Source organism: Argentina silus (genome assembly GCF_951799395.1).
Source record: "Argentina silus genome assembly, chromosome: X".
NCBI lineage: Eukaryota > Metazoa > Chordata > Actinopteri > Argentiniformes > Argentinidae > Argentina > Argentina silus.
Window position 1 is genome coordinate 6550735 of NC_139653.1, and position 20946 is coordinate 6571680.

Below are 20946 nucleotides of genomic sequence, written 5' to 3' on the forward strand. Positions count from 1 at the left end.
CTTTTTGTGTTGTCTCTTTATAATAACTTCTTGTGGCCTGTATAATCAGTCAAGCTTTCTATAAAGTGCATTTTACAGAGCCTCAATACACTTCAGTAAAAAAAAAAAAAAAAAAAAAGAAGATATAAACAAAATACAGCCATTCGATATACATAGATTAAAGATAAGAACAACAGTGGGGGATGGGAAGTGGGCTGTTGAGACGAGACAAGGGAAGACAACACAACAGATTAGACTGGGGACATGGTGGGGAAGCATCTTCTTATACGCACACAACTTGGGAGGTATAGCAAATGTGTTGGCTATAACTCTGAAACTTCCAGTTGAACAGTTAACCTGTTCCCCAAGAGGGAGAGTATTTGAAAGAAAAGGAGAGCCAGCCATAGAGATAAACAATAAACCATAGTTTTACATGGTTTTACAACTATACACATTTTTACATCGTTTTACAACTATACCCATTGCTCAAACTAAAAGGATGAGGATTTTAATCTTGATTTGAAAATGTTGATTGAAATTGACTTCCAGACATCAGTGCTCCATAATCTCACATGGTATTCACTTGTAGCAGAATTCCAATCTAGCCCTTAACTCCTAGATGTAGCTCTGAAAGGATTGAGCTATATTGTAATAGAGCTAACCTACTCTGATAGTGTATGTGTAGAAAATGCCAGGCTGCAGTTTACACCATTTTGTACAGCCCACTCACTACTGCGGCAGCTTATAATAGTCCTATAAGTTTACAGTTGTCAAAGTCAAATCAAATTGTATTTGTCAGGTACATCGCGTACAGCCGTAATTGACATTGTGAAATGCTTTGGCATCTTGATGTGGGCTTGCAACAGCAAGTCCAACTCTTGATATTCAAATGAGTCCATCTTAATGCAAGGATAATAGTTCATGTAATTTTGGAATTAATGTCTTTGTTTTTATAGGGTGTCTGATTTGCATAGGAATCAATTACACACTGTGTGGATCACGTTGTCATTACAAACTGAGCAAATGGAGAGGAACAAAACTGCTCAGGAATGTGACCCTGAGGCCTGGGGAGACTTACAAAAATCGACAAAGTTGAATGGTGGAGAGGAAAAAGCACAGTCGATGGGACAACATCATCTCAGTCACTCTACAAAATTGGTCTATAACCAAGTGGCCAAAAAGGATCCCTTAATGATCTCATATCAATAATTGTGTTTGCAACAGTGAATTCAAGTGATACAGCAAAGAAAGTGGCTGGAAATGTGTTTATTTGGTTTTACTACAAAGCATTAAGTTTGGTACAAAGCCAGCACATGCAATGCAGTTTCCGCACCATCTCTTGTGTGAAGAATAGTGGTAGCTGCATCAAGTTATGGGTTTGTTTGTCACTGGCAGGGACTGGGGAGTTTGTCAGGATCAAGAGAAAATTATGAAATTTGCTGAGTTGGTAGTGACATCCCTAACCCTAACCCTATGCAAATCAGAGACCCTATAAAAACAAAGATATTAATTCCAAAATTACATGAACTATTGTCCTTGCATTAAGATGGACTCAATTCAACTTATTGAGTGATTTGTTGATGACATTTTTGCATTTTAGCTAATTTTAAGAGTGTCATAGCAAAGGGTCTGAATACTTATGTACATAGTATTGTTGAGTTATTTCTGTATTTCAATTTTAATAAATTTACTGAAATTAAAAAAAAAATGTGTTTTTCGCTTTGTCATTCTGGGGTATTGTGTGTGGATTGATGGCAAATTCTTTTAATTTAATCCATTTTAAATTGAGTCTATAACACAACAAGTGAAGGGGTCTGAATACTTTCTGAAGGCACTGTATACTTAGTTGGCTTGCTTCAGCAAGTCCAACTATTGTTATTGCCCATACTTATTATTATTATTATTATTATTATTATTATTATTATTATTATTATTATTATTATTCCAATTCTTCAGATTTTCCAGCATGCTCCTCCTCCTACGGCTTTGAAGCTATTCACAACAATCGAACTTTAAAACGTGCAGGTCTAACTTGAGTTGCTTACATTTATATTTTTCAAACTCACTATACTATTCAGCTTTTCATAACTCAGAAAATCTTATCTTTTAACATGGTGGAATGTTGATGTAGGCCAACCTGTGTTACCTGTTCATTTGTACACCTGTTCAAATACCATTCAATAGCCTACGTTAGACTCCATTTATAATGCCATGGGAGTAGGCCAACACCCACTGTACTTTTACAGTGCATGAGTCATACCTAACCTCAACACCTAATCCATCTGGTCTTGAGGTATTCATTTGTATGATGGAAGGTATTGCACAACATTTCCGTACATTCCATCATACAGTTTCAATCCACTTATAAGTGAAGTAAAAAGCATGTAAAGACTCCTCCGACGCATAGTTGTATGTAAGGGAATCCCATGTCGACTCATTTGTCAGACTTAGCTATGACATATGTCATCGTTCTATTTTATTCTTATCCTTTCATTTACAATAAACTGTTTGAAAGGTCTCAAGCATTTCATTGTTTACATTTGTATCATGTGCATATGATAAATAAACTTTGATTTGATTTGTATTCATTTCAACAGACCTGTTTTTGTTTTGTTAAGCTATTACTGTGTAGAACTCTACACTACACTACACCACACTACACTACACTACACCACACCCACTTGAACTCAGTCATTTGGACACTAACATACTGTACATCTTAGACCCTAGACAGATGTTGAAACCATGTGGCATATTTAATTCCAGAGGTTTTCACATTACTGACAAAACAGCTAAGGAGGGGATGTGTCATATAAGGGGCCAAGCTCTGAAAAAACAACAAACATGAGAGAGCCAGATTTCAGACTAGATTTGATCTAAGACATTTTATTATTCAACCATGCTTTGCATACTTAAAAAATATATTTCACGCCATTATTTTCATATTGAGGTAAATGCTTTTATGTTGGTGGGAATCAGTTTCCAAGCAATTCATTTCATCTTTCAGTCCAGCAATAAAACTACATTTCTGTGACATCTTATTAAGATCTTACTTAGCATTGCAGCATTATAATTGCATTATAGCATTATAATACTATTTATTTGCTGTAAACAAATCTTAACTACAAGAATCTCCCTGAAATCAGCTATCAATGCACAAAAGACATTAACACCATAAAAGTACAGAAGAATATGGTGGTATAAAGTGACACCAAAACACACTGAGAAATAGTAAGAAGAAAAGCACTATTGCAAAGAATGGAACCTTGTCAACCAATTTGTTCTGTTCATCATAGTTTGAGAATGAGCAGCAGCTTTATGGCTTTGAACTTGGCAGTTGCTGATTTTGTTCTCTTTTCTGGAAAACTGTGCTGTCTCAGAAAGACCAACTCCACAGCAAATTATTTCCTACTAACAACTGGTTGTGCTTCAGTGACAGTACAGTATTATAAGGGTTTCAAATTCATCACTGGCATGAGATACAAAATATACAGCATTTTTTTATTGCAAACATGTTATTTTTGTTCAATAAATAGTTAAATATGAAATATTTGTAGATATTGTGTTACCCAATGTAATTGAACAACTTTAACTTAATATTCTAGACATAGTAAAGCCTCCAATACCTACATAGAGGGAGGAGAAAAACATGTTAAAAATGTTTGTATGTAAAAATTTAACATCATCATTGAACATTTGCCCATCACCCTGACCATTCCAGAACACTTGAAACAGAATGACAAGTGCTAACAGTAACATAAGGTGCTCTTCTTTAATCAGTGGAGGTAAACAATATATGATCAACATAGTTTTCCTGTGCCGCAACCTCCAGAGCTCATGTTCAGGAAGATAGATATACAACAATATTCCATTATGTCAACTCACAGCTGAAGACCTGAAAAGTCCTGGATAGAAATATTGGTTTTGTTTACTTCTTGGATCCCAATGACTTGGTCATTTTGTAATAAAGTAGTGCTTGGATGGCTGAGAAATCCAAACTTCCGGATACATCCATAAGTGTTGAAATATTGTTGTGTGCTCCTCTAAGTGCTGAGAATGTCAATGTTGTTTCTGCCCACTATTTTCAATGCTCCCCAAAAAGTCAATCCACACGATTGATGTCCCTGATGTCCCCCAACCTCAGGCTAGGATCAGAGGCTTCTCCTCGTCTCTCTTCCCCAACAGATTTGACAGCATGGAGGAGGAGAAGTAATAAAACTCCACAGCAAAGCTTAGCTCAAAAAGCTCCAGGTTGACACTGAGGATCCACTCGAACACAGCCGACAAGTGCTTGTACATGAAGTCCTCCTGGGAATACATGATGGTGTCTGGAGGGGTCAAAGGTTAAGGGCATACAATATCTGTTGAAGGAAAGCATAACCTAATTTCCTTTATGTTTATACCCTACTTATGTTTTCTGAACAAGGAAATACACTGTTAACAAGCCACAAGTTCAAACATTCAGTAAACATCTCAAATCCCCTAACAAAAGACCAAACACACATACTGTATGTGTGATCTGCAGTACATCACAACCCTAACTTATAGTGTTCTGGGAAGTGTCTTGATAATTAGAACACACAGTGCTTTTCAGGTCCTGAGAATCATTTCACTGTAGGAGATAAAGGTCAGTAAAAGATTATGCTCCCATCAATCTTGCATGCTGTAAAGGAGAGTTAAAACCATATAAATCATAGATACTCATATGTCACCTCAAAACATCAACAGACGACAATGGGAAGTAGTCTAGCACCCAGGTTAGTCCTCTGCAATGCTAATGGAAGGATACAGATGATGGTGGCGAGAATCTGAATCACTGTGGAGGTGATGCGTGCTGGGTAAAGGTACCTCTCCAGCCCAGTCAGGAGACACTTGCCAGTCAGTATGGTGAGAAGTAGACTGTAGAAACAGATACACAGGAAGCTGACTGCTGCTCCAAGATAGTGCAGCAACTGCAGGTACCCCGGCTAAAGAGGACAGAGAAAATAAATTTTCATTAGAACTCCTAACTATCCAGTGTCTATAGTGCCTGTCAATGCAAATAACAATGTGTTATTTGGAGAGCTGGTGAACAAGACAATGTTTGATACCACTATTCTGTTGTTATGTCGAACAAAACAAACAGAATGAAGGTATGAGAGTGAGTTTCCCACCCTTGTTTGCTCTTCAAATGGGTCAACACTCCCTTTTAGTATCAGTATTAGCTTATCCATTATATTACCCTAAGTCAGGAATAAATTAAACTGGCAAATCTATGTCAGGCCCATTGTTAGCAGTACATAAAGTACTCACGTTGCAGTTCCCAGCCATGAACGCCCCGGCAGCTGACACTCCACCGAAGACCGTGGCAAACTTACTGAGCATGGAGTGGACATGATTCCTCTCCAGAATGTGGGCATGGTGGAAGATACAGAACACCAGAACTATGGAGGAAGGAGCCAAAAGACTCTTTATTCATAATACCTTTACTTCAGAGACTATATATATATATATATGATTTGAAAAGCAATGATATGTTTATGATAAAGTTACAACAGCACCGATAACTCACCAGAACTTATTTTAAACTTCAAACTTAATTAAAATGCTGCGTGCGTGTGTGTGTGTGTGTGTGTGTGTGTGTGTGTGTGTGTGTAAACTTACACAAAAATGAACCAGCATTGATTATTGCTGTAAACAAAGAGTTTTCTGGTGAACTTGTTCCACTTGAGCTGAAACATAAAGCCAAACAATTTGTAGAAGTTACTCGCAAGCACTAAATTCCCAGTTGAAGGACAGATTGGTGTGGATGATCGTATGATTATTTGTTTCAAGCTGTCAGGTTAATATGGCAGTCTGGCATACTTACCTTATGGTGGGGACACGACAACATTCCACTGACTCATTCGATATGCAGGAGTTCCTGAGTTCCCTGAAAATTAGAATTATTGGTGTTACTGGTAACTGGTGTTACCAACCCTGGTCCCACCTAGCAGGTTTTTGTTTTGGAACAAAACCATACAGTTCATTGTAGCTTTGTAGGACCAGAGTTGATGACAACTGCAGTGTATGTAATACTAATGACTCATGAAGTTGATATACAGAGGCTCAGTGACTAGGAATACAATAGGAATTATCATAGGATGCAACATACCAGTTGTTGAGGGAGCATACATGGTTATAGCTGAAAGCGAGGCCATAACTGAAACAAAATTAGAAATACACATTATTTGGTGATCTCTGGTGTGAAGGACAATCATCCTCATCCAACCTGGGCAAGGTCATAACTAATACACCATATGTGTACAAGCACATTAATACACAGTTGAAGATTGACTGTACCTTTCATACTCTATCACCTATATGGCCAACTTTAATATATCTATAAAGTTGAGAGTGCTTGCATTTCACCAGGCCCCATCCCTCGGCTGTTTACCAAAAGGGTGGCGGGAAGCCTGCTTTGTTGTTGTTTGAATTGCAGATTGCATCTTTAAATCTGTTTGTTTTTGTGTGTGTGTGTGTGTGTGTGTGTGTGTGTGTGTGTGTGTGTGTGTGTGTGTGTGTGTATGTGTGTGTGTGTGTGTGTGTGTGTGTGTGTAAATTTGTGATTATTGTAAAAATTAAAATAATAATAATAATAAACTATAGATATCATAAAAAAAACTAAAACATTATTTGATCTGGTTGAACTACTACTATGAATATAAACACTGATAACTTCAATAAGTAACCAGGAACTGGGATGTGGTTGTCTAAGCATGTGTACACAAAGTAAGGTTATTGGAACATTAAGAGAAAGACAAAGCCACTCCATCCATATCAGGGCTGCCTTTGCAGGCAATCAACTAGTGTCAACAAGGACATACAGTCCTGTACAGTCTCCCCTGACTGTAAATGAACATTAAATAAAACATTTTAACATGACTGCATCACTATGTCAATTTGTGTTTTGTTTTTTAGGGGCCCAATCATCCACAAATATTACTCAATTAGAATGTTTATTTTGTGAAAGTGTCCTTTCTTGAATGTACTATGTGACAGATTGTTCTGGAATTACTGTGTCAGAGGAGATATATCACAACACGTTCAAGCAATTGTAATGAGTCAATGTTGGAATTTATGTTCAAAGCATTGATGTAGCAGTCCCTTTCTGGTTATACTACATGTTAATGTACATGTAATACTATATGTTGTTGAAGAAGCAGCAGCAAAATCGGATATGTACAATAAAAAAATCTAGGGTCTATAGGATGTATCTATATCTATAGGATATAGGATAATCTATAGGATGTAAAGAACGAATCCAGTATATTTTTAACTGTCAACTTTTAGCTCATTATTGCCTCTAAATTAATGTTGTAAATAACAGTGAGTACTACATGCAGTTACATTGTTGCCCATCAACCTTGGTCTCAACAAAAGTAGGGTTGGTCATTTCCGTCATTAAATGGATTTTAGTAACAAGGGTCTGTTTTCTTTTATGTTCTGGGGAAAGTAAATTACTCTCCAGTGTTCTGTGGAATCTGATGACAGATTGTTCCATCCTGTCTGCTCCATAGGAGAGGGGAACACGCACAATGGACTATACATTACCCATACTAATGTTTAACTATAACTAAATAAAAACGTTTTTGGTCATATGTACACATATTGGTATGTACCACACTGTAGACTACTTAGCAATGACCTTGTCCTAGCCCCAACTCAGATCTTGAACCCACCCATACCCGTACAATATAAGCACAGTGTTACAATTAGTAATTCATTACAATGTCAAACAAGCACAATAATGAACACTATTATTATACCCTCTTGTAAAATACACAAATACATATACAAATGTTCAACTTACACAGCCCAGGTTCCAACTAGAGACACCAAGGAGAGGGATATGGGGAGGAGAATCCAGACAACCATGTCTTGTAGTTTAGCAAAGCAGTGCAGGAGCAGAGGTTCAGTAGTGATGCTTGATCGGGATCCAGGACACTATTTGTCAGACACTATGATGATCTCTCCAGAGAACTCGTCCTCCTAGATTCCTCCACATCAGAGTCACCCACACACACCTGGCTCTTCAGCAGCACCACAATAGCCAATAAGATGTTCCTTTCCTATGAGGTCATCTGGGTTTTTCGATCTAATTTGTTTCGGTCGACCGTGTATTCCACCAGCCAGGCTGCATTCCTCTTTTAAAGAGAATCAACTTTATGCAATCTACCACTCTAGCCACTCCTTGTGGAGCACCACCTTGGCCTGTCAGAGAACAGACGTAAGAAAACATGGGATTGCTATCTTAAAGATATCTGTCTGTTTGTTTTATGCCACGCAGATTGACGGCCACACACTCCCTGGGAAGCAGAATAGAACACTTCACTTCTCAGATTTCGAACACTGTAAACTAAAACTCTTGCGGTTAACTTTCTCATAACAAAAAAAACACGAAATTGCTGACTAATTAATAATGCGAAGATTAAACTGTCCAGGCCTGGGGTTTTATGTATGGAGGTTTAGAACCATTGCCCAACAACGCAAGTAGAGGGGGGAGAGCAGCTGCTCTGTAGGACATGGGTGTGAAAGTCATGCCTTGAATGCTTTTCTTGTCATCCCTGTGTCTGCATCTTGATGCAAATTCCGGGAACTTCAATAAGTCAAACTACAGGTCATTGCCAACCGACTAATTAAGAGAAATAGGAAATTAATTATTTGTTTTTTTTCTGTAAAAGCTGTGAATTATCAAGGCTAAAATCAAAATACAGTTTTCTATTTGTATCAGTCGTCCTACAAAAATATTGCAATATCTAAGTATTAATCTCAATGGAATAGTTAGGTAAGAACTTGTCAGTAGGTTATATCAAATGTAGGCTAGGCTACCAAAAACAATATTATGTTTTTTCTTCAACACCTTATTCATACAAGATTTAATGAATTGTTCATAATATTAATTTTCACCAATGATCACTGTCGAGGGTGGCCTTTCTATGATCAAAATAATTTATATATGCTGCTTTGAATCATTGAGCGTGTTTGAAATGACAATTTTTTAGCAGTTTCCGACCAGTGCTGATCAGCGTCAATCAGCGCATTTAATACCTGTTCAATGATGGGGATAACATCGTTCAGACTTGCAAAAAATGTCTGCTTGAGATTTACGAGAGTCGCAAGGTCAAACCTCACGCAGTTTTTAGAGCAAGGCGCAGTGGATCCTCGAAGCTACTTCTTACGGACTGCATGAAGCAACAAGTGTATGGGAGGCACTTTTCATGGCCAATCATACATGGTTTCTTGTCAGGTGTACCTGAATCCGGAAAAACAGCGGTATCGACTGCGGTCGGGTATACATCATTATGGTATATAAGAGATCTATCGATTGCACATATGTTCAGTTGATGGTTGTGGTGATTATTCAAAGAGAATTCATAAGACGTTTTATTGGAGGATTTCAATAGCCGTCATGTTGTCAAGCCCTGCAGTCAGAATTGCACTTCATTGCATGTCCATGTCCAATTTGAGACTGCACAGATACACTGCCCCGCCTATTCTCGTTCAGCCTAGCTGGAATTCTAGTCCGATTCAATGTTAAAGTCAAACAAGCCCATTCTCAATAGGGGCTGGCCGTTTACGTGCCAATATTCGCAATTCAAGAATTTAAAATTATACCTCTATTATTTTACTGCACAAACATTTGTATTAATAGTAAATATTCATTATTATTTTTTTAACCGCCCATTGATAAGAAAATAGCGTCGTTATTAACGAAGGGTTTAGACAGGATATGTGACGTCCACTAATGTACTATAATTAGCTAGCTAGAAGGTGGTCTTCGTTTTCAAAACAAATGAAATGGCTGCGCGCATAAGATTGTGGAGTCTTCTTCAGTCGATACGGTCACGAAATACAACACATTTTAGGTTAGAATTTTCACTATAATTTCTACTAGGATGTCTAGGAATAAGTCATGTTGTCCTGAACGCACGCATGCTAACCAGTTTGCGTTTGGAAACAAGCTAAGGTTAAATTGGCTAGCTAGCTAGGCTAGCTCTGCGACATTCATTGAGTCCCATGTTATTGCGCAGTTTAAATTGTTTAATTTGATATGATGCTGCATTACATTTAAATTTTAGTCATTTAGCAGACGAACAAGGTTGCGAACGAGGTTACTGCGTTTCAAGGCCATCTTCGCCTAGATTGTAACGGAACATTAATGTAAAGAAAAAAAGGAAATGAAAATCGTTGACAAAATGTATCGTATTGTCTCTTCTAGGTATCCAACCAAGACGACAAATCCGTACTACTTACAATGCCTTGGCCAGGGCTTCAGAAAAGTTCAGCTCCTGCCACTGACAGGGACCACACAGTTCTCGGGTGAGAAAAGCATTCTCTTGATTTCACCTCCATGTTTTACACATTGGTAGGCTGTAACTTTAGAGCTGACATGGATATGTTTTCCTAAAATATAGTAAGAGAATTTAGCAAGCCTTCATAGTATTTGTTTTTGTGGTAGTTCATTATGTTAATATGCACTAATAGGGACCATACCATTGTTTTTTAGTGCGACACTTGTCCATTCAGACTCAGGACACTCCAAACCCCAGAAGTTTGAAGTTCCTCCCTGGTAAGCCTGTTTTAGGAGTAGGAACCCTGGACTTTCCCACTTCAAGCTCGGCGGAGTGCTCCTCCTTAGCCAGGTAAGTCTTTCCATGCATTTTGTTGAAATATCTGCCTTTTTTGGAGAACCATGGTATAAAGTCATTGCAAACACTCGTCTACACAATGAACTATGACAAGACATGTCTGTGAGTAAACTTTCATTTTATCCTCAAAACATCAGTTTGTTTGATATGCAGTGTATGGGACAGTGACTGATTTAGCTGAATTTTCTAACTCCATGTCACCTGCCACAAAGTTGGATGGTCTTCTCGACTCAGCATAGTTGAACTTTGACCAGGTTTTACTCCAGATACTTGAATAAATCCCAATATTAAGTTTCCACTCTACAGTAACCAAGTCTGGCCATGGATCTGGCCTATGACATGGATCTGTATCTTCTTCGTTTGAGGACATTTTGCAACATGGGTGGGTGGGTGGGGGGTGGGGGGTAAATCACATTTGAAATGTCTGCCGTCTTCAGGTAGTCACAACAACGTGACAGTGTCGAGTCGTGGTGAGTGACATCATATCTTCAACTATTGAGAAAAGGTCTGGACTGCACCCAGCAGTTTGGACTAATCAAGGTGGGCACACTAATCAAGGTGGGCACACTAATCAAGGTGGGCACACCCAAACTACATTATTTTTTTAAATACTACAAGTATTTTTATTCTTTTTTATTCTTTTTTCACTACTCTGAGTGTATTGAGTGCTACCTACATCTTGTATTGCCCACAAGCCCTCTATCTCTATACCGGCAAATATCACAATGTGCTTTCTCCCCATTCCTGTTATTTTATCCCTCAGGAGGACACATAGACGCTACACCTCCCCTTGCAACCCTTCTAATCTAATCTACCCACCATGCTCAACTGACCCCGACCTCACTGTCATGGGAGGATTTTCGAACTGCCAGTCAGCAGTCCGGAAAGCAGAGGCTATTTCAGCTTACACCTGCTTCATGTCCCTCCACTTCCTTGCCCTCACAGAGACATGGATTACACCGGAAAACACAGCTACTCTGGCAGCCCTCTCTGATGCCTACTCCTTTTCGCATTCCCCTAGACTCTCTGGTCGAGGGGGAGGCACAGGACTCCTCATCTCACCTAAGTGGTCACATAATGTCCTTCCCCTGTCACACCTGTTCATATCCACCTTCGAATTCCATGCTGTTTCTGTCATGGATGTCCAGATGGATGTCCTTCTCAGCTTCTTTCCTGAGGACGGCACACCGCTCTTACTACTGAGTGACTTGAACACCCAGTCAGAGAAGCTCCGCTCGTCTGGAGTACTTGACCTCCTGTCCTCCTTCGGCCTTACCCTCTCGTCGCAACCTGCATACCCTCTCCCTCACTGCTCTCTCTTCCTCTGTCTTATCCTCTCTACCCTCTGTTGAATTCTTCTCCCTTCTATCCACTGATGCAGCCTCCCCCACCCTCCTGTCCACTCTTTCCTCATCCTTCGACTCTCCCTGTCCACTGACCTTAGGGCTGACACGATCCTCTCCACGCGCTCCTTGGCTGTCTGAAACCCTGCAAGCTTGTAGAATAGGGCTCCGGGCAGCTGAGAGGAAATGGAGAAAAAACGGCCTCCCTGATGACCTTACCTTAGTACCTTATCTCTCTCCTCCTCAACTACACCTCTGCTGCATCAACTGCTGAAGCTTCTTACTACCATTCCAAAATTCAATCCCTGCCTCTGACCCAAGGAAACTGTTCTCCACATTTTCCTCACTCTTCAACCCATCTCCTCCCTGTCTGGAGATGACTTTGTCAGCTACTTTGAAAACTGTTGAAAAATGTTACGAACCCCCCCCAGATACTACGTCTAGGGATAGAAAAGGGGGGGGGGGTGGTAACATACAGTGTCTGTATATGCTGCTGAGGACTGCTGGTGCTATGGTAGTGCAACACACACTACTTGGGACGACTGAGTAAAATGGCAACAACAAGCCAGATTTATTCAATAGTACATACAACAAACTACCAGATGGCGCCAAATAAATGAAAACAAAAATAACACCCAAGCTAATATTCTAATCCTATCTGTTCTAACTATGAAATGTCTGCTATCTGACTAACTAAGTTTTGCCCGCCTACCCTAAACCAAAAATACAAGAAGTGGTGCCCGCCTGGGGAAACTAACCTAATGTATATAACCAAACCTGCTTGACGGAGGTGTAAGCCCATGGGCGTCTTACCTCCCTAACTCGCCCTCCTGTGGAGCTAACTACACGTGTGGCAGCCAACACAATGGTAGGAACGACACTTTTACGAGAATAGTAGAATACCAACACTATGATGCAACAAATGACAGAAAACCGCTAACCACACCCCTCTTTTTTTGAAGAGTGTGCGGGAGTTTTAAATGTAGACGGACGACGGTCTAATTGGACAATGGATGACCGACCAATGGCTTCATCTGGCGAAGGACAACAGGGGGACTGACGAACGAAACAATGATTGACAGGGGGATGAACCAATACCTGGGAGAGAGACAGAGGGAGAAACAAACAGACAAAGACACCACGCACACAAATGTGGGGATGTAACGGAAGGTTGATGACATTAGCAGCTCTTTCTCTCTACCTCTCGCAAACACTGCTACCACTCCTTCCAAACCCACTGCGCTACACTCGGTCTCTGGTTTATCAGCTCTTTCCCCCCTCTCCCCTGATGATATGACCTCCCCCCTCAATCCTATCCCCTTCCCCCTTTCTCCAATCCATTTCCAAAGACCTCCTTCCGTTCCTTACCACCATAATCAATTCCTGTCTATCCACAGGTCTGTCCCAACTGCCTTTAAGACAGCCAACTGTCTTAAGAAACCAACTCTTGACCAGTCTGCTGTCCATAACTACAGACCGGTATCCCTTCTCTCCTTCTTATCTAAAACCCTTGAATGTGCTGTCTCTAAACAACTGTCTCACTATCTCCTTCAGAACAACCTCCTTGACCCTCACCAATCGGGCTTTAATGTTGGGCACTCTACTGAGACTGCTCTCCTTGCGGTCACGGAGGCCCTTCACTCTACTCAAGTTTCCTCCCTCTCCTCTGTTCTCATTCTTCTGGACCTGTCTGCTGCATTCGACACAGTAAACCACCCAATCCTTCTCTCCACCCTCTCAGAACTCGGCATCTCTGGCTCTGCACTCTCCTGGTTTGCATCCTACCTGACCGATCGCTCTTATCAGGTGATGTGGAGAGGATCGCTGTCCTCTCCACGAGCCCTCATCACTGGGGTCCCACAGGGCTCTGTTCTAGAGCCCTTACTGTTCTCCTTCACATGGTTCCCTCACAATTTCCTCACATGGTTTCTCTTCCCACTGCAACGCAGATGACACTCAACTCTTTCTCTCTTTCCCCCCCTCTGACTCACAGGTGGCAACACGTGTCTCAGCGTGTATTGCAGACATTTCTGCTTGGATGTCAGCCCACAACCTCAAGCTCAACCTTAACCAGACTGAGCTGCTCTTCCTCCCAGGGCAAGCCTGCCCTCTCCAAGACTTCTCCATCACAGTCGAGAACTCTACTGTGACCGCCTCCCGGACAGCCAAGAATCTTGGGGTGATTTTTGAGAACCACTTATCCTGTGTGGCGAACATCACAGTGACAGCATGCTCCTGTAGATTCTTCCTCTACAACATCAGGAGGATACGTTCCCCACGAGAGAAGCAGCACAACTCTTGGTCCAGACACTTGTGATCTCCCGCCTTGACTACTGCAACACACTCTTAGCCGGCTTCCCCACCTCTGTCATCAGACCTCTGCAGCTCATCCAGAATGCTGCCGCCCGTCTGGTGTTAAATCTCCCCAAATTCTCCCACATCACCCCCCTCCTTCACTGGCTCCCGGTAGCAGCTCACATCAGATTCAAGACCTTGGTGCTTGCCTACCGGGCAGCAAAGGTAACAGCCCCTCCTTACTTGCAAGCAATGGTCAGCCCCCAAACCCCTGCCCGATCTCTCCGCACTTGCACCTCGGCTGGCCGCCTGCCACCACCGCCTCTATGTGGACGTAGCAGTCACGCTACTCGGTCATGGCTTTTCACTGTCCTGGCGCCCCACTGGACGAACTTCACACTGCTGTGAGGACTGCAGAGTCACTACCTATCTTCCGCCATAGACGGAAGACCCCTCTCTTCAGGCTACATCTTGACTGTCCCTCCTAATGACCTCTTCAAGATTCAAGATGGTTTTATTGTCATATGCACAACAATTACAGAGCAGTCGCTGGCAATGAAATTCTTAAGTCTTGGGCTCCTCCAACAGTGCAATAAGAAGTGTAAATAATAAAAATAAAAATAAACAACAACAATAACAATAGTTACCTAAATACAAAACTAAATAAATGTAAATGTAAAAAGTGAAATGTAAACAGACGTTTTTATCCAGATGTCGACTGGTATAAAGTGGCATTTTATAAAGTGGCATGTTATAAAGTGGCATAGTTAAAAAGTGTCATTGTGGTGAGCTAAGTAGCTCAGGAGTTCAACAGTCTTATTGCCTGTGGGATGAAACTGTCCCTGAGTCTGGTGGTGTGAGACCGGATGCTGCGGTAGCGTCTGCCAGACGGGAGCAGCTGAAACAGTTTGTTGCTGGGGTGATGAGGGTCTTTAATAATCCGGTTAGTCTTCTTCCTGCAGCGCTGAGTGTAGAGGTCCTCCATGGATGGCAGCTCCGTCCTGGTAATGTGCTGGGCAGCTTTCACCACCCTCTGTAATGTCTTACGGTTGAGGGCGGAGCAACTGCCGTACCAGGCGGTGATGCAGCCAGTCAGGATACTCTCTATGGTGCACCTGTAGAAGTTGCAGAGTATCCTGGAGTCCATGTTGAACCTCCGCAGCCTGCGGAGGAAGAAGAGCCGCTGTCTTGCCGTCTTTGTGATGGCGTCGGTGTGGTGAGTCCAGGTCAGGTCCTCGCAGATGTGGACCCCGAGGAACTTGAAGCTGCTGCCTCTCTCTACTGCCGTCCCGTTGATGGTGATAGGGGCGTGCCCGGCTCCCTGCCGCTTCCTGTAGTCCACAATCAGCTCCTTAGTTTTGCTGAGGTTGAGCTGGAGGTTGTTGTCCTGGCACCAAGATGTCAGGGCTCTCACCTCCTCTCTGTACGCCGTCTCGTCGCCGTCGGTGATCAGGCCGATGACGGTCGTGTCGTCAGCAAACTTGATGATGGTGTTGGAGCTGTGTGTGGCCACGCAGTCATGTGTGAACAGGGAGTAGAGGAGAGGGCTGAGCACGCAGCCCTGGGGTGCGCCGGTGTTGAGAGTCATCCCCACTACAGTTTCTCTACTGTAAAAAAAAAATTGTTATTAATTTTTTTTTTTACAAAAAATTGACTGCCAATAGCCCCTGATTCTAGCATAGATTTGTTTTTCTTATGCTGACTGATGTATAGATGATTCACTTACTCAGACAAATGTATTTGTTGTAAATCACTTTGGATAAAGGCGTCTGCTAAATGTCAAAAATGTAATGTAATGGGCACACTAATCAAGGTGAGTGCAATCAGCGCAGGTGTTTCCTCACCTTGATTAGTTTGTCCTGCGTTACTCTGAACTGCTGTGGGCAACATTCGTATTGTTGTGACTTCCTGAAGATGGCGAGAGCTTGAAATGTGGAAACATAAATATTGGGATTTATCGAAGTATTTTTATTTGAGTAAAACCTGATCAAAGTTCAACTGTGATGGGTGAGTCGAGAAGACTGTACAACTCTGTGGCAGGTGACATGGAGTTAGATTATCCAGCTATGACGGATTCTGTTGATGCTGTTAGATATCTCAACTGAAGATAATAATTTGGCCTTTCTTGGGAATGTGCTGCGTAGAGTTATTCTATATATCTCTATATATCTATATCTCTCTTGTTATGTTTCTGTCCTTGTCAGACTGATTAAGTTGGGGATACTGTACTAGCTGCTTTTAGATATTATGCACATAGGGTTCTTCAACATCATGCTATGTTTTAATTAGGTGGAACATTTTTTGTTTACCCACAGGGATCTATTCGAAGTTGAAGGAGTAAAGAGTGTGTTCTTTGGCCCTGACTTCATCACAGTCACTAAGGTATCCAATACTTTTGTCAAATATTAATATATTATTATATTGTCACAAGGACTCCTGCTTTATCTGACCTTTTTTTTTTTTTTTATTATTATTTTTGAAGAATTTATTAATTTAATTATTTGTTTAATCGGAATTAATAAATCATGTTTCTATACCAACAAACTGTTGAATGATTTGTGTTGCTAGGCAGATGATGATGTGGAATGGACAGAGATCAAGCATCATGCTGTGGAGGCCATCACTAAGTTCTTTGAGAGTGGAGACCCCATAACCATAGGGGTGGCCCACCATGAGAGCAGTGAGTTTATTATTAATCCCCTCCTTCATATGGGTGCCTCATAGGGTGTTGTTATATCATATTCATGGAATTCATGGACACATCTATATCTATATATGTTTGGTTTTCATTTAGATTATGTACATGGCCTTATAATGTTCTTAGACTTCAATATTCAAACATTTAAATATGTTGTTCCTGTTCTAGGTTACTCTGAAGATGATGATGAGATTGTTTCAATGATTAAGGAGCTTCTAGATACGCGGATCAGGTGAAATATAAACAAAATTGGCCAGTAACAGTGAACCATGCTCAGACCTAAAACTAGATTAGACACTTTGTTGAATGATTAGTTGCGCATAACTAGTCCCAAATATCCACATAATCTGTCACTCTGATAAATGAGTTAAATTCACAAGTGTTTGCACATCATGACTCATCGGTGTCTAGACGCTTTATATATTTTCAGTGTTAACTCAAAACAGATCAGTGAGATTGTTTGGCACAGAAGTTGTCCTGCTGAACAATCACAGAACAGAATATGTTCATACTGCATGGAGTGCAAAGGACAGTGCTATGATATCCTGTACTGTCCCTTCCTGAACATCCGCTCCCTTCCCCACCCCTCCTTCCCTTCCCTTCCTCGCCCCTCCTACTCTTCCCTCCCTTGCCCCTCCTTCCCTTCCCCTTTCCCTCATAGGCCCACAGTGCAGGAGGATGGTGGTGATGTCATCTTTAAGGGCTTTGAGGATGGCACAGTAAAGCTGAAGCTGGTTGGCTCCTGCACTGGCTGCCCTAGCTCCACAGTCACCCTGAAGAACGGCATCCAGAACATGCTCCAGTTCTACATCCCAGAGGTGGACGACGTGGAACAGGTAAGTGACAAATACTCCCTTGATCATCGCCTTATCTAGCACCACTGTATAACATGGGTGACGTATAAATCTGACCACCATTTTTTACCTACAGTGGGGGAAATAATTATTTGATCCCCTGCTGATTTTGTTAGTTTGCCCAATTACAAAGAAATGAGCGGTCTATAATTTTTATGGTACTTTTATTTTAACAAATAGAAACAGAATATCAACAAAGAAGTCCAGAAAAAACACATTATATAAAGTTATAAATTCATTTGCATTTGATCGAAGGAAATAAGTATTTGATCCCCTACAAACCAGCAAGAATTCTGGCTCATACAGACCGGTTATATGCCCATGAGACACACAGATTAGTCCTGTTACTTTAGGAAAAGTACTCCTAATCTCTGCTTGTTATGGGTATAAAAGACACCTGTCAATAGAATCAATCTCTTCCATTCCAACCTCTCCACCACCATGGGCAAGACCAAAGAACATTCAAAGGACATCAGGGTAAGAGTTGTAGACCTGCACAAGGCTGGAATGGGCTACAAGACCATCAGCAAGAAGCTTGGTGAGAAGGAGACAACTGTTGGTGCAATTATTAGAAAATGGAAGTAATACAAAATAACCATCAATCGCCCTCGGCCTGGAGCTCCATGCAAGATCTTGCCTCGTGGGGTAAGGATGATCATGAGAAGGGTGAGGGATCAGCCCAGAACTACACGGGAGGAGCTTGGTAATGATCTCAAGGCAGCGGGGACCACAGTCACCAAGAAAACCATTGGTAACACACTACACCGTAACGGATTGAAATCCTGCAGTGCCCGCAAGGTCCCCCTGCTCAAGAAGGCACATGTACAGGCCCATCTGAAGTTTGCCAATGAACACCTAAATGATTCAGAGAAGGCTTGGGAGAAGGTGATGTGGTCAGATGAGACCAACATTGAGCTCTTTGGCATAAATTCGACTCTTCGTGTTTGGAGGGAGAGAAATGCTGAATGCTACAATCCCAAGAACACCATCCCCACCGTCAAACACGGAGGTGGAAACATTATGCTTTGGGGTTGTTTCTCTGTTAAGGGTACAGGACGACTTCACTGCATTGAGGGGCCAATGGACGGGGCCATGTACCATAAGATCTTGGACGAGAACCTCCTTCCCTCAGCCAGAGCACTGAGGATGGGTCATGGATGGGTCTTCCAGCATGACAATGACCCAAAACATACAGCCAAGGCAATAAAGGAGTGGCTCAAGAAGAAGCACACTAAGGTCATGGAGTGGCCTAGCTAGTCTCCAGACCTTAATCCTATAGAAAATTTGTGGAGGGAGCTGAAGCTTCGAGTTGCCAAGCAAAAGCCTTGAAACCTTCAGGATTTGGAGAGGATCTGTAAAGAGGAGTGGACCAAAATCCCTCCTGAGATGTGTGCAAACCTGGTGACCAACTATAAGAAACGTCTGACTTCTGTGCTTGCCAGCAAGGGTTTCTCCACCAAGTACTAAGTCATGTTTTGCTTGGGGATCAAATACTTATTTCCTTCGATCAAATGCAAATGAATTTATAACTTTATATAATGTGTTTTTTCTGGACTTCTTTGTTGATATTCTGTCTCTATTTGTTAAAATAAAAGTACCATAAAAATTATAGACCGCTCATTTCTTTGTAATCGGGCAAACTAACAAAATCAGCAGAATCAAATAATTATTTCCCCCACTGTATATGAATAATGGGACTAGGGCAACGGTTAATAGAGTCCCTCTTACTTTTGAAGTGAATTGGTTTTGATTGTAATTATAACACAATACATTTGTTTACCCCATCACTGCCACACACTTCTGTACAATACAAAGCACATCCCATTTACAGTAACTTATCTTCCATATCTGCTCTTGATTGGATAACACGGTGGGACTAATTGATAGGAATTAAGTGATGTCATATTGTTGTTCTTAAGCAGTTTAGTTGTTATGGACTTGGATTATAACTGTTCTTTTTGTCCTTAGGTGGAAGATGAAGTGGATGAAATTAATGCAAAGGTCTTCACAGAGTTGGAACGCAAATTACAAGACTCATAAAACTACCATGCCTGTACATTACTGTTGACAAACTGCCTGTGTATAGATGTTGTACTAACCAGGTAGACGATGTGCTGCACTGCTTCCACTACCAAAGTGCAATATTAGGATTGGGAGCATTGCACTTGCATCTAGTAATGTTCTCTAGGATGGAAGGTTGTTGAATCATTTAATATGCAAATCCTGTTAGAAGCAAGGCTACACTGTCACTTTCTGCAAAAAGCTGTAAATGTTGAAATGTGTTATATTTATTTCTTTGCAAATTGCTATGTTTTTTTTTAAATAGTATTTTCTTATGAGAGGAAGATGGTCTACATCTATCTAGGCCAAGAATGACCAATTGTTTGTTGAAATAAGATATTCCAGTTTGGCTACTGCCCTTGATATAAGAGATTGAACTGTCTGATGCATTGTTAAGGAATCTACACATTTTTATTTACATTTGGACTTTGACACATAATATTCATCACTTAACAGTACACCCTCAAGAAAGCTTTATGTTGCAAGAAATGTTTTGATTGAAGCTCTTTGAATGGATAAATATAACTGTCAATTAGAAATATACTATAGATGCATCAGTCATACACCAAGATATCAGTTGTTTCACAAATGAAAATATAATGGTTAATTTGTTGTTTTCTTGGAATCATCTTCTTTGAATCATGCTGTCTTTTGCAGGAACTAATAAACTGTTAATACCTGGTTTGCTGTGAGTAATCCTTTGTAATACAGTCTATCCAGTCTTACTGACAAACCCATAGAGATATCTACAGTGCATTTATTTACATTGATCTACCCCATGTCACCAAATAACCTATGTACACATGTTATACCTTAAAGGGCTGTGATGTCAGTCAGATAGTATTGTTTTTACATATATGACACAGTTATTGTTATTTTATATCTGACCATGTTTGTGTAGAATCCTAATCATCATTGATTCCACTGACGATAAAAGCATCGGTAAGCCTATATATGGAAGCCCAGACCCAACTGAATGGATTTGCACTTGATGAGATGATTACATGTGGTACGCTTGCGCTTTCTGTTACCAACGCATGCGCTGT

The 20946-nt window shown here is 41.0% G+C and overlaps 2 protein-coding genes across 2 annotated transcripts; one reads left to right on the plus strand and one right to left on the minus strand.

Annotated features, from left to right (window-relative positions):
- Positions 1–2845: 2845 nt before the first annotated feature.
- Positions 2846–8104, minus strand: LOC310823131 (transmembrane protein 150A). Its single transcript, XM_083695877.1, has 7 exons — positions 7811–8104; positions 6113–6160; positions 5828–5890; positions 5623–5690; positions 5272–5402; positions 4769–4946; positions 2846–4307 (listed from the first exon to the last, which is right to left on the minus strand). The coding sequence occupies exons 1-7, from the start codon at positions 7873–7875 to the stop codon at positions 4120–4122; spliced, it is 741 nt and encodes a 246-aa protein (XP_083552003.1). The 5' UTR covers positions 7876–8104; the 3' UTR covers positions 2846–4119.
- Positions 8105–9773: 1669 nt separating this feature from the next.
- Positions 9774–20584, plus strand: LOC310822729 (NFU1 iron-sulfur cluster scaffold homolog, mitochondrial). Its single transcript, XM_083695177.1, has 8 exons — positions 9774–9866; positions 10220–10320; positions 10508–10643; positions 16603–16669; positions 16856–16967; positions 17154–17217; positions 17647–17821; positions 19808–20584. Exons 1-8 carry the CDS (start codon positions 9799–9801, stop codon positions 19877–19879), a joined length of 795 nt encoding a protein of 264 aa, XP_083551303.1. The 5' UTR covers positions 9774–9798; the 3' UTR covers positions 19880–20584.
- The last annotated feature ends 362 nt before the right edge of the window (positions 20585–20946 follow it).